Source organism: Brassica napus, chromosome C3 (genome assembly GCF_020379485.1).
Source record: "Brassica napus cultivar Da-Ae chromosome C3, Da-Ae, whole genome shotgun sequence".
Taxonomy (NCBI): Eukaryota; Viridiplantae; Streptophyta; class Magnoliopsida; order Brassicales; family Brassicaceae; genus Brassica; species Brassica napus.
The window spans coordinates 44,172,756-44,185,787 of record NC_063446.1 but is presented as its reverse complement, the minus strand read 5'-3'; the positions used below and the strand labels follow the sequence as shown (position 1 = coordinate 44,185,787).

At 35.4% G+C, this 13,032-nt stretch overlaps 1 protein-coding gene across 1 annotated transcript; it reads right to left on the bottom strand.

Annotated features, from left to right (window-relative positions):
• Positions 1-7,995: 7,995 nt before the first annotated feature.
• Positions 7,996-10,537, bottom strand: LOC106449169 (two-component response regulator ARR5). The gene is made up of 5 exons (XM_048751675.1): positions 9,447-10,537; positions 9,286-9,362; positions 9,088-9,165; positions 8,922-8,992; positions 7,996-8,210 (listed from the first exon to the last, which is right to left on the bottom strand). Exons 1-5 carry the CDS (start codon positions 9,778-9,780, stop codon positions 8,036-8,038), a joined length of 735 nt encoding a protein of 244 aa, XP_048607632.1. The 5' UTR covers positions 9,781-10,537; the 3' UTR covers positions 7,996-8,035.
• Positions 10,538-13,032: the final 2,495 nt, after the last annotated feature.

The following is a 13,032-nucleotide window of genomic DNA, read 5'->3' as shown; positions in this document are numbered from 1 at the left end:
AAAATTCCGAGGGAATGCCGAGAATGAAAGATTCCGAGGACATTCTGAAGAAACATTTCCTAGGACTGTTCGTCGGTATCTCCTCGGATATTTCCGATGGAACGGTCCTCGGAAACATTCCGAGAGAAAAGATGTATCAGAATATTCCGATGAACTTTGGCCGTTGGAATATTCCGAGAAACATTTACCGTCGGAATATTCCGAGGAAGTGTATCCGTCGGGATATTCCGAGGAGATATGCCCTCGGAATATTCCGAGGAACTTCGGCCGTCGGAATATTCCGAGAAACCTTTGCCGTCGGAATATTCCGAGGAAGTTGTCGTCGGAATATCTCGAGGGATACACTTCTTCGGAATATTCCCAAAAATAATTTTTTTTAAAAATTTTTTTTTTTTTAATTGAAATTCGAAAATATAAAATTAAAATTGAAATAGAAAACATATTAGATAATATTCAAAGTTGTACATACAAAAATAAAACATTCAGAGTTTTTTTTTTTAAAAAAGAAAGAAACTACGGGAACTGCTCGTTCGGGTACATCCTCCTCATCATCTCCATCATTTGCTCGTTCTGCTTCCTCGTTGCCTCCCATCCCGCCTCTTGATCCGCCATCTTTTGCTCCAACGCAGCTATGCGGTCATCTTTGTCCTTCAACTGGTCCATAAGCACTTCTGGATCAACATAGGGTTGTGGGCAGAAGGAGGAACCGACCGGGCTCGACGACCCAAACCGACCAAACGTCCCATCTTCTTTGGAACCGACTGAAATAGAAAATAAACAAATTTAAATAATAGAAAAGATGATAAAATGAAAATAAAAAAATAAATGAATTGAACTTTTTTATAAAGAACATACCGATTCAACGATTTCGTTGATTCGAATCTGGGACAAGTTGGTCGAAGCCGTCGAAGTGGCGTCCAGGTCGGTTTGAAGCTGAGATTGACGGGTCTCTTCGTCTTCCTTCTGAGTTTCGATCAGGCTGAGCACATCCCTCACAACACCATCATCAATCTCCCCGGTGTGCTTGTTGGTATGCGCCTTCTTCATTAGGACGAAATTATCAACCGGCTCGCCATCATTTTCATCCGCCTTGAAAAAAACAAAAGTTAAACAAACATTAGAAATTAGAAGAAATGCATAAAAAATAAAATAAAAATACTTAAATAATTATAAAAAAAAGATTGAACTTACCGAGCGATCCCCCAGAGTGGCAATAGTCTGGGCACCCAAATTGTGCTTGTACATGCCCTTCCCGCCACGATCGCTCTTGTGGTTGGCGGAGTTGGTCACGGAGGTAGCTTTCGTCTCGTCCTTATCCCAATGCACACACAACTCCTCCCAGACCGTGCTGTTGATCGACTTCGGGACCTTTTAATAAAAAAAATATAAAATAGTTTAATAAATCCAAAAGTTTAATAAATTCAAAAAATTGTTTAATAAATTAAAAAAACCTCGTTGATGAGCCACTTCTGCTTCCACTCGTAGATCTGCTTCACATAGTTATCCATAACTTTATGGACGAAGGCGTCACGGATAAAGTTCGTGTGATCGGGATTCCAGGTGAACTCTGGCTGAAAAAAAAAACACAATTTGTAGAAATTTTATATTAAAGATTAAAAATATAAGTTAAAAAATTAGAATATTTACCGCAAACTGACAAAACCACATCTCCTGGTCCTCGGCAGGGAAGTGAGTGAAAGTCGGATATCCCTTGCTGAGGTTCGAGTACATCATATTGTTGATCCATGCGCTGATCCCGTTCCCGGATCGGTTGAACCCAATATAAGAAACAAATTATTAATAATGAATCAAATTTTAATGAAAGGAAAAAAAATGACTTTTAATTACCATGTTTGACGTCGTCCCTTTGGACACGGACGGAGATAAGGAAGATGCTCACGACCGGGCTGTTGAACCAACTGGGCAACAGTCATCACTCCGGGAACGACTGGAGGAGCGGGAGGGGGTGCAGCAACGGGAGGGGGTGCAGCAGCGGGAGCAAAAACCGGAGCGGAAAATGAAGAATCCCGACAATGGCTGCTCGACCCCCGAGAGTGGCTGGACGAACCATGAGAGTGGCTCCCCGTACCACTACGACCTCGTGGTGAGGCACGACGAGATAGAGACCGGGTCTAATCACCAGTAGACCTGTAAATTAAAAAAAACATATTTAAAAATAGTTTTATTAAATATTAATTGAAAAAATATTTAAAATTAGTTATAATAAATATATAAATTAAAAAAAAACATATTTAAAAATAGTTTTAATAAATATTAACTGAAAAACATATTTAAAAATAGTTTTTATAAATACAAAAAATAATAAAATAGTGCTTATAAATCAAAAAAATATTTTATAAATACAAAATTAGTTTTAATAAATATAAATATTTTTATAAATATGAAATCATCTTTTATAAATCCTAAAATCGAATTTATATACAAAAAACGTTTTGTAAAATCCAAAAAATCGAATTTATATACAAAAAACGTTTTGTAAAATCCAAAAAAATCAAATTTATATACAAAAATCGATTTTATAAATACAAAAATAATAATAAATAATAAATATTCGTCGTAATTTCCTCGGTATGTTCATTAATTCGAGGAAAAAGAATATCCTATACATGTATTTCTATTGGTTTATATTGTTCCTCGGAATTTCCTCGGAATATTCCGAGGCTTTTCCGAGGAACACATGTTTGGGGTTTCAAAACATCAATTTTTTTTGCCCTATATCATTTCTTATACAAATGCAATGCATACCATTGAGGAATCTTTGTATAGATGATCATAAACTATGAAATGACAAAATTTCAAAACGAATTGTAAGTATTCCTTTTCCCGTTCATTAAAGTGTATAAGTGTTTCTCTTATGTTGTGGGGATTTCGTTCATACAATCGGAAAAGTGTTTATTATAGGGTAATGAACAAATTTTTGACTTCATAATCAGTCTAAGACACTTAATAAGGGTTATATAAGTGTTATTCAAACCGCAAAACGTTGTTTTCGGTTTAAAAACCCTACTTCCTCGGAAAAGCCTCGGAATATTCCAAGGAAATTCCGAGGAACACTTGGATTTCCTCAGAATATTCCGAGGCTTTTCCGAGGAAACAGAAACCCTAAAAGAAAAGCCCTAAATCGTCGGAAAAGTCTCGGACTATTCCGAGGAAATTCCGAGGAAATTCCTAAATCCTATTATCCCTCGGAATTTCCTCGGAATTCTTATATGAAAAAAAAGCGATGCTACTCTGTTTCCGAGTCATCATCACCAGATGAATCTGAATCTGGATCTTGGTGAAACTCTCCAATCTCTGGTTCATCCTCTACGTGAACGACGGCTTCCTCTCCAAAGTCGGTTAAATCGATTACAAGGCCAACTGTAGCTAAATCTTCTGCTGCACTTAAGTTACCGGATGTGCTTGGTTGTAGTGGGTCTTCCAGCTCAGAATTTCCCTGAACTCAGCCTCTCGGGTTGAGTGATGTAACAGTGACCCATGGATCATCTCTGTTCCTAACCCGGGGGTACTTGATATAACAAACCTGTAACATTTAAAAAATTATTTAATTTGTAAATAAGTGTTATTAATACACATGATGATGAATCATTATGAATAATTGATATATGTATATTTAATTACCTGATCGGCCTGAGAAGCAAGAATGAAAGGATCATAATATTGCAACTTTCGCCTCGAATGTACTGATGTAACACCAAATGCATCTGTTCTCACACCTCGATCTGGAGTGTTGTCGTACCAATCACAATAGAAAACAATACAGCGCAATCCAACCATGCCCGGATACTTGATTTCCATAATCTCCCGTATGTTTCCGTAGTATACATCATCTCCAGATGCAGAACAAACGCCAGCATCATAAGTCGTACTCGAACGTCTCCTCTTTTGAGTTGTGAATGCATATCCTCGAGTCCAAAATCTCGGATATGACTTCACAACATACTCTGCTCCACGCACCATCTCGCGTATCCAATCGTCAAATGTTTCACCTCTGGTCATAACAGCAGACACCTATTAATAGCACATATATATGTTATATCAATATATGTGAATTAGTATAAATATGTGATAAATAATATTTTAATTTGTTTAAAACACTCACATGAGTAAGCATCCATCCAGAAAATTCTCTCTGCTTCAGTTCTTCATGTTCCTCCTCTGTGGCGTATTTATATTCGAACCGCTTTTCTGCCATGAAAATCCTGTACATATGTTGACAATAATATAATTAATTAAGATTTAAATTTCAACTTGTTAAAATAAAAATTTGTAAACTAATTTATTTACCTCTCATATTGAAGAACATCTTCGCAGTTGGTGAGCAAATATGTTTGCAAATGACTGCGCTCCTGCTCAGTAAGTCGACGGTCCTTTGGTTTTCCGCTAAGTCGTCCAACATCTGTGAAGATGTCTGGAACCGTAACATGATATGTTGCCCGTTCGCCTCTATCATCATGCCGAGCAGGACTTCTTTTTTCGGTCTGCATTTCTGCGGGAAAGTAGAACTCGGCAAAGTTTGAAGTTTCTGAATTTATCAACTGTGCGATTATAGAACCTTCCACCCTACTATAATTTTTCACCATCTTCTTCAAATGGTATATATACCGCTCATACAAATACATATATCTATACTGCACAGGACCACCAAGTTCCAATTCTCTTGCCAGGTGAATAACAAGATGCTCCATAACATCAAAAATGATGGAGGAAATATCTTCTCAAGGTTGCACTGAATCACGGCTATGTTAGTCTTCAAATTTTTAATACCTTCAAGAGTCACTGATCTCGTGCATAAATCGCAGAAGAAAACACTAATCCCTGCAATTGCTTCATGAACATTTTGTGGTAATAGTTCCTTGAAGGCAAACGGAAGGAGGCGCTGCATCATTACATGGCAATCGTGACTCTTCAAGCCGATAAACTTTCCTTCCTTTCTGTCGACACAGTTACGCAAATTAGATGTGTAACCGTCTGGAAATTCCACATCGTTTGAAATCCAATCAAAGAATGCATCTTTTCCCTCTGCATCAAGTCGGTATATGGGAAAAAGAGCCCTACCATTCTCATCAACATGAAGTTCTGAACGAGCACATATATCGACTAAATCCAGTCTTGACTTATTATCCTTTGTTTTACCTTGAACGTTAAGGATCGTGTTCATGAGATTGTCAAAAAAGTTCTTCTCAATATGCATGACATCTAAATTATGCCTTAGCAGATGATCCTTCCAGTATGGCAGATCCCAGAAAATACTCTTTTTGTGCCAGTTATGTAGCTCTCCAACCGCACTGACTCGAATGTTTTCATGTCCACCTACATCTGGCGTCCTTTCTGCATCAAAATACCTAAACTGCTTCAACAAATCTTTCCCACTAACTTCCTCAGGTGGACCATCAAACACATGCTTGTTCTTCGTAAACGAAGTCTTACTCCTGCGGTATGGATGATCAGGTGGTAGAAATCGTCTGTGACAGTCAAACCAACACGTTTTCCTTCCGTTCTTTAGTTGGAAAGCATATGTGTCTTCTTGACAATATGGACATGATAGCCTTCCATGCGTTGTCTATCCAGATAACATACCATATGCTGGAAAATCACTTATTGTCCACATAAGTACTGCCCGCATTTGAAAGTTTTCTTTACATGAAACATCGTATGTTTCAGCACCTTGAGCCCATAGTTGTTGCAACTCATATATTAGTGGCTGAAGAAACACATCAAGTGATCTCTTAGGATGCTCTGGTCCGGAAACGAGAATGGAGAGAAACAAAAACTCTCGTCGCAAGCACAAGTTTGGCGGTAAGTTGTATGGTGTAAGAATGACTGACCATAGAGAATACTGTCTTCCACTCTTGCCAAACGGGCTGAAACCATCAGTACATAATCCAATGTAGACATTTCTTCTCTCATACGCAAAGTCGGGATATTTTGATTGGAAATGCTTCCACGCTTTTGCATCTGAAGGATGTCTAATCTCACCATTTGTTGAATGCTCTGCATGCCATCTCATTGGTTGCGCTGTGCGTTCAGACTGATACAACTTCTGCAACCTTTCCGTCAAAGGCAAATACCACATCCTTTTAAATGGCACTGGAACTCTTCCATTCGTATCATTATAACGAGTCTTTCCACAAAATTTGCATGTAACCCGCTCTTCACCCGCCCTCCAATAAATCATGCAGTTATCGCTGCATACATCTATTATCTGATACGATAAACCAAGACCAGCTACCAGTTTCTGAACCTCGTAGTATGAACCAGGGGCTACATTATCCTCAGGTAGAATACCTTTTACAAAATCAGCAATCGCATCCACACAGTCTTCAGCCAAATTATAATCTGTTTTAATGCCCATCAGTCTTGTTGCAGATGATAAAGCTGAATGACCATCTCTGCAACCTTCGTACAAGGGTTGCTTTCCAGCATCCAACATATCATAAAATCTCATAGCTTATGCATTGGGTAAATCTTCCCCTCTAAAATGATCATTTACCATCTGCTCAGTACCTACACCATAATCTACATTCATTCTAATTGGTTCTTCTAACCTAACCGCAGGCTGAGGTTCGCTAGTACTACCATATTCATAATCAGTTTCTCCATGATGATACCAAATTTTGTAACTTCGTGTAAACCCATTCAAATATAGATGAGTCCAAACATCCCACTCTTTAATAATCTTTCTATTTTTACAATTAGAGCAAGGACATCTTAACATACCCGTTTCTGCTTCCGGTTGTCGTTGAACTAACCCCATGAATTCGGTTATACCTCGTTGGTATTCTTCCGTAAGCAATCTCGTGTTCGGATCCAAATGAGGTCGATCGATCCAAGAACGATAATAATTTGAAGAAGACATGCTTTTTTCAATCAAATTCGTGTGTAAATATAGTATGTGAGAGGATGAAGAAATAGAGTGAATGAAGAGGTTGGGGGTGCGAGTATTTATAGATGAAATGCTGCCGACAGTACCGAGGAAATTCCGACGGAATACCGACGGCAACGGCTATTTCCTCGGAATTTCCTCCGAATTTTTAAAATCCTCAACGGCTCTCCAACGGCTATAATATATCCTCGGATATTCGTCGGTGTTTTCCGAGGAATATGCCTTCCTCGGTATTTCATCGGTATATTCCGAGGAAACCTAAATTTTGGGTTTTCTCGGAATTTCCTCGGAAATTCGTCGGAATATTCCGAGGATCTCATTTTCCGTCAGAATGACCGTCAGAATTACGATGTTTTCTTGTAGTGTCATAATCCGGCCATATCGACCAATCGGCCACATCTTTGGTCAATCTGATTTAAGCTTGGTTCACCATTCAACCAATTCGTGGGTTACCACTCCCCCTGTGCCTACAACAGGACGTCTCCATGAGCCAACTCTGAGAACCAAAGAGTGGTCTCCAACACCTCGATAGAAACATGATTCCGACAGTCCTGAAATCAAGGAAACTGTGAAGCAAACCGATGCAAAAAGCAGACCGACGATTCCTTGACCACCTTGACCGTGAGGAGCTCACTCATGCACCAACAAGTCGCATGGCCAAATGCGACCATAACAGCCAGCACATGAAAACACGTGACACCAATGCCCTCCACAATCTGGTTACGCCGCGACATTTAACACTTTCACCATAGACCAGGCTTCCGGAGAACCTCCAAAGTCCACTCTGTTCGTCGAAGAAAGAGAGGACCCACCAGAACAAAAGACTTAAAGAACGCTTTTTCCAATTAAGTGAATCCCAAAAGAAGCACATAATAACACCATTTTAATTATCTCATGTAAAGAAAAATAAAACTATGTATTAGTCCTCTCTAATAAATCCTTCTGTCTAAACTTTACACTTCTATTTCATAAAAACCCTTCGTTCTCCCTCTCCTCCGTCGTCACTGATTCCATCGGCAAAAAAGGCTGTTGAGTTCTCAAAAATTGTAAGCCGAAAGAATCATGACATGCTTGTGTGAATCTTGGAGCTTTTAGGATCATATCATGAAATATGAAAAACAAAATGACTCAGATCTTTGCGCGTTTTAGCTGCGAGTAGATATCATTAGCTTGTAGCTCTCTTTTGTGCATAATATTCTTGAAAGCCATTTCGTCAGCTTTCAGTAACGAATCTCTTAATCTCTTCACATCAGCCAGTTTCACAGGCTTCAATAAGAAATCTTCAGCACCTTCTTCAAGACATCTGAATAAAAAAATAATCCACAAAGAGAATCAAATATTAGTGATCTAACTCCATAAAGTTGGCTTTGGATCCAGAAAATGGCCAGCTCATAATTAATAAACAATTACATTATTCGACTTAATTTTTTGGTAAAAATGGTTCCTTAGTAATAAGCAAAAGCCATGTTAGGCGTCTGCCACTAGAATGTGATTTATAATGACCTTACCAAATATTATGCAAACGAATTAAAAGCATATACTATAATTTTGGGGGGTTATAACACATCACCGGCCACAGAATCAAATCTCATGAGAAGATTTTGCTTAACTTATTATGATGGATTATTCTTTTCTTATTTTGTCGCCACCGGACTGACAAAAGTTACACCAAATCTTAGCTTAATCAAATATACAACCACCACCACAGTTACCCATGATGCTTCATAGAATCATATCATATGTTTTTTTGACAAATAGAATCATATCATATCTTATATCTTATATCATACAAAAATGATAAGATCTATACAATTTTAATCTGGTAAAAATACATATCGGTTAAATAGTGTGATTAACTTGTTGCCAAAAAAAACAACTTAAAAGTTTCCATAAACAAAACCCTTTTAATCACCAAATCTCCTGAAGCAATCAATGCAAATAAAAAATCTAAGAAAATTACTATAAGTTGTAAAGCATAATCTTACGTGATCGTGATCAGGAAAACAGAACATACCTATCAATACGAGGCAAGATATTCTCTGACGACATAATTACAACGGGTATTTCTCTGAAAGCTGATGATTCCTATAAAAATATTCAATATCCATAAACACATATTAGATCAAACTTTCATTTTATTTTTAAATCGATCAGAAAAACAAAGGGATGGGCAAACTTACTTTAATCTTCTTCATTAGTTCATATCCAGTCATACCAGGCATAGAGTAATCCGTCATTATCAGATTAATCTTCAGATCCTGAAAATATTCGTTCAAATAAAAAGTCTTAAATACCAAACTTTGAATGGATTCGCAACAGTTGACAAAAAAAAAGGGATTCTCAACACTAAGGATCATTATATATTAAGATTATATTACCTCAAATCCAACGGAACTATGGTTTCCATCTAGTCCAAGGTATTGCAAAGCTCTTGTCGCGCTATCGACAACAGTAACTGAGAAATTTCACAATGTAAAAAAATGTCAGATTACGGAAGTTCGAAAACTATAACGATGAACCAAAACTTCTTCGAGTTTACCTTTACAAGACGAGACTCTGAGCAACCGCTCTATGAATTTTCGATCAACGATGCTATCGTCTACGGCCAGAACATGAAGAAGCTCAGGTGATCCTAAGGAAGAAGTGTCGTTGGACATGTCCAACTTTTCCGGACGCATAACGTCCGCCATATCAATCAAAGATCTGTAAACGAGAGAGCTCAAGAGAGAGATAATAGGCTTATGATTTGTCAAGAAAGTGAGAGATTTGATTTTGCAAAAGAAATGAAGGAATAGGGATTTATAAGGAAGAATGAGAGGGAAACGAGAGATTCTGAGACATCTTTGCCTATCTGTGGGTTTTTGCCTGTCCATAGCGTATGAATATTATTTGTTAATTCTGTTTTCGAGAAGTCATAATATTCAGATTTGGCAAATTAAAATATAAATAAAACCATATGTAGTAAAGCTTTTTGAGGAAAAAAATCGAAGTTATTTTCCTTGAAGACGAGTCAAATAGAGCTGAGTGGAAGAAAAAGAAGATCAAACTGGAAATCGTATCTTGACAATCTCGATGATTTTTCAAAATCGTTGAAATTGATTTGTATTTGTACATTCCCATCATTTTCGTATTTTTTCTTAAGTTTTCCATTTAGGAATTTACTAAAATAGAACATGTAATATTCGATAAAAAGAAAAACAAATCGTGCAATATAGAAAACTTCTAAAGCAAAGAAGAAATCATTTTAAGCCGTTGCCATTGAGTTTGAATGCAAGTGTCTAGGCTTTTTGCTGCATATGTTCTGAGCTGAAATTGTTTTTTTCAGAGTTTTTGTTTGGAAAATTTACCAAATATGACTTAAAACTTAATTTTAACCCCTTAAATATCTCAAACTTGAATCAAATGCAAAAGTAACCCAAAAGGTTAGTGAAATTACAACCAGCCAAACAAAAAGCCATAATTCATTTTTATGAATATAACCCCGTAAAGTCTTCTGAGATTTTGTAAGTCTTCTGAGGTTCTCTAAGTCTTTTGAAAGACTTCTAGGAAGTCTTCTCATATAGTAGATCTTAAAAATAATTTATAAATTTTGTAAAAAATATTTTGATAGGAGAAAAATTGAAATCATGTAATTATAAACATTTGTAAGTGATATAAATTAAATATAATAAAATTGAATTGTTTTCAAAATAGATGAGTGAAAGTAGTGAGTCATGATATTCTTTGGTTTAGGGTTTGACAACATATGTTGTAATATTGTATGTATTCTTGAGGTTAGATTTTGGAAGCTTAACATTTTTTTTGAAAAATTAAATTTTGACATATATGTGTTTAGTTTTGTGTATATTAAACACATTTTAATTTTAATGAAGTGTTTGTTTCTATTTAATTTGTTATTTGAGTTTATGATTTATATTTAGGGTCTAGACGATTTCTTAGAAGTCTTATGGTGATTAGTATTTTATCAATTAGAAGACTCTTCTAACTCCCGCTAAAAATATTTTAGTTTCCTGCTAAACATATTTTAGTTTTCCGCTAAAAATATTTTTGTTTCTAGAAGACTTTCAAGTAAGACACTTTCAAATAAGAAGTCTTACTTGAAAGTCTTCTGAATCGAAAAAATTTAGCTTTATTGAAATTTTTGTCTCATTAACAAAAATGTAATGTTTCTTATTCTAAAACTCTCTAACCTCTCTCTAATCTCTTGAACTTAAAAACATCAAACTTTATATCAATTTATAGTTATTTCATGTCTTCTCACTGATTTATTTTGTTTTTGCAGGTTTTTGATTACATGGTTCTCATATTCCACTCTTTTAAAGGTAGATCTATAAATCATATTTTCTTATTTGGTAACCTATTGTTGTTTAAAGCTCTTACTTTTTGAAAACTCTTTTGGTTGTTTTAAGCTCTTACCTTATTTTTGAAGTTTTTCTATGTTATGAAGCTATTTGAAAGCTTTTGGATATGCATGTTTTTCATATATGAGACAAACGTGGAAGACTTCGAAAGTCTTCTAACATTTAATGCACTTGCGGAGTCTTATCCAATGTCTTCAGATCTGAGTGTTTTGGTAAGTTTATATGTATGATTTTTTTTATTTGGTAACCTCTGGTTGCTTAAAGCTCTTATCTTTTTCACAATTTATCATTTTTTGTAAACACCAAACTTTATATCAATTTATTTTCATTACATGGTTTCCATCTCCCACTCCTTTAAAGGTATATCTATAAATCATATTTTCTTATTTGGTAACTTCTTGTTGCCGAAAGCTCTTATTTTTTAAAAATTCTTTTGGTTGTTTTAAGCTCTTACCTTATTTTTGAAGTTTTTCTATGTTTGAAGCCATTTGAATGCTTTTGGATATGTAGGCTTTTCAGATCTAAGACAGACTTGGAAGACTTCCAGAGAAGTCTTCTCAGAAATCTTCTAACATTTAATGCACTTGACGACTTCCTGGAAGTCTTCTGGAAGTCTTCTGACAAAGTCTTATCCCATGTTAAGTAGAGTCTAAGCTTGTCTTTGTGGAGGAATAAGCTATAATAGTTTTGTTTATGGTCTGTTTTGTAATTTGTATGTGTACTTTTTTAGTTGTGAATTCTTTTGTAAATTTGAAAAGATATTAATAAATTTTTTTGGTAAATATGTTCATGTCTACAATATTATCATGCCAAAGTACTTGACATTATTGAAATTATTGATACAACTTCAATAGCAAAACACAATAACACAAAAAATTAGTCAAATTTACTACAACTAATGGAGAAAACTTCTCAAGAAAATTTAGTTAAATTCACAAAAGATCAAACATTACATTAGTTGAAACCTATAACAGTTTCACTAGAAGTCTCCTGGGAAGTCTTCCGGAAGACTTCTTCTCAGAAGACTTTTCAGAAGACTTAAATTTCAAGCGGGAAATTTAAATATAAAGGGTAAATTTAAGCGGGAAACTCAAATTTTAAGTGAAAATTAAAATTTTAAATTTCATTAAAGTTAAAAAATATATCTTATGATATAAGAAGACACATTAAACCATATGAATTGTAATTCTTGAAGTTACTTAACACTTTTGAAAATGAGAAAATATTTATCTCAAAGTTGAAAATACAAGTTTTACAAAAACTAACGTAGAAGACTTCTGGAAAAGTCTTTTCTCATTAGCTAGAAACATTAATAAGCATGAATATTGTTAACCTCATAATTATCACCAATTAAGTTATGAATTTCAATCAGGAGCCCCAATATTGACTAATATACATGAATTAACAAGAATATGTTAAAAAGTCTTTATAGTTTTAGAGAGAATGAAATTTTATTAAACGTTGACGTACACAACTTCCACGAAAGTCCCCCGAAAGACTTACACAGAAGTTTTCTGGTTAATGCATAGGTTAATTTTGCAATTGACTTTATGTGTCAGAAATTTGACTTTTCGTAGACGGCTTACATGGAAGTCGTCTACGATAAACATGTTAGTTTTGTATTTGACCGGATTGTGTCACAATTTTTTTTTCTTAGACAATTTACACGAAAGTAGTCCAAAAGAAAAATAAAATTTAAATATTTATTTTTTTCCAGACGACTTTCGTGTAAGTCGTTTCGGGTTAATTTTGCAATTGAAAAAT

Coding starts and splice junctions, on each gene's coding strand:
- LOC106449169 (XM_048751675.1), bottom strand. CDS start 9,780: ATGGACAGGCAAAAACCCACAGATAGGCAAAGATGTCTCAGAATCTCT. Junction 9,166..9,285: donor ATAGTTCCGTTGGATTTGAG/GTAATATAATCT, acceptor GAATATTTTCAG/GATCTGAAGATTAATCTGAT. Junction 8,211..8,921: donor ATCTTGCCTCGTATTGATAG/GTATGTTCTGTT, acceptor TTTTTTATTCAG/ATGTCTTGAAGAAGGTGCTG.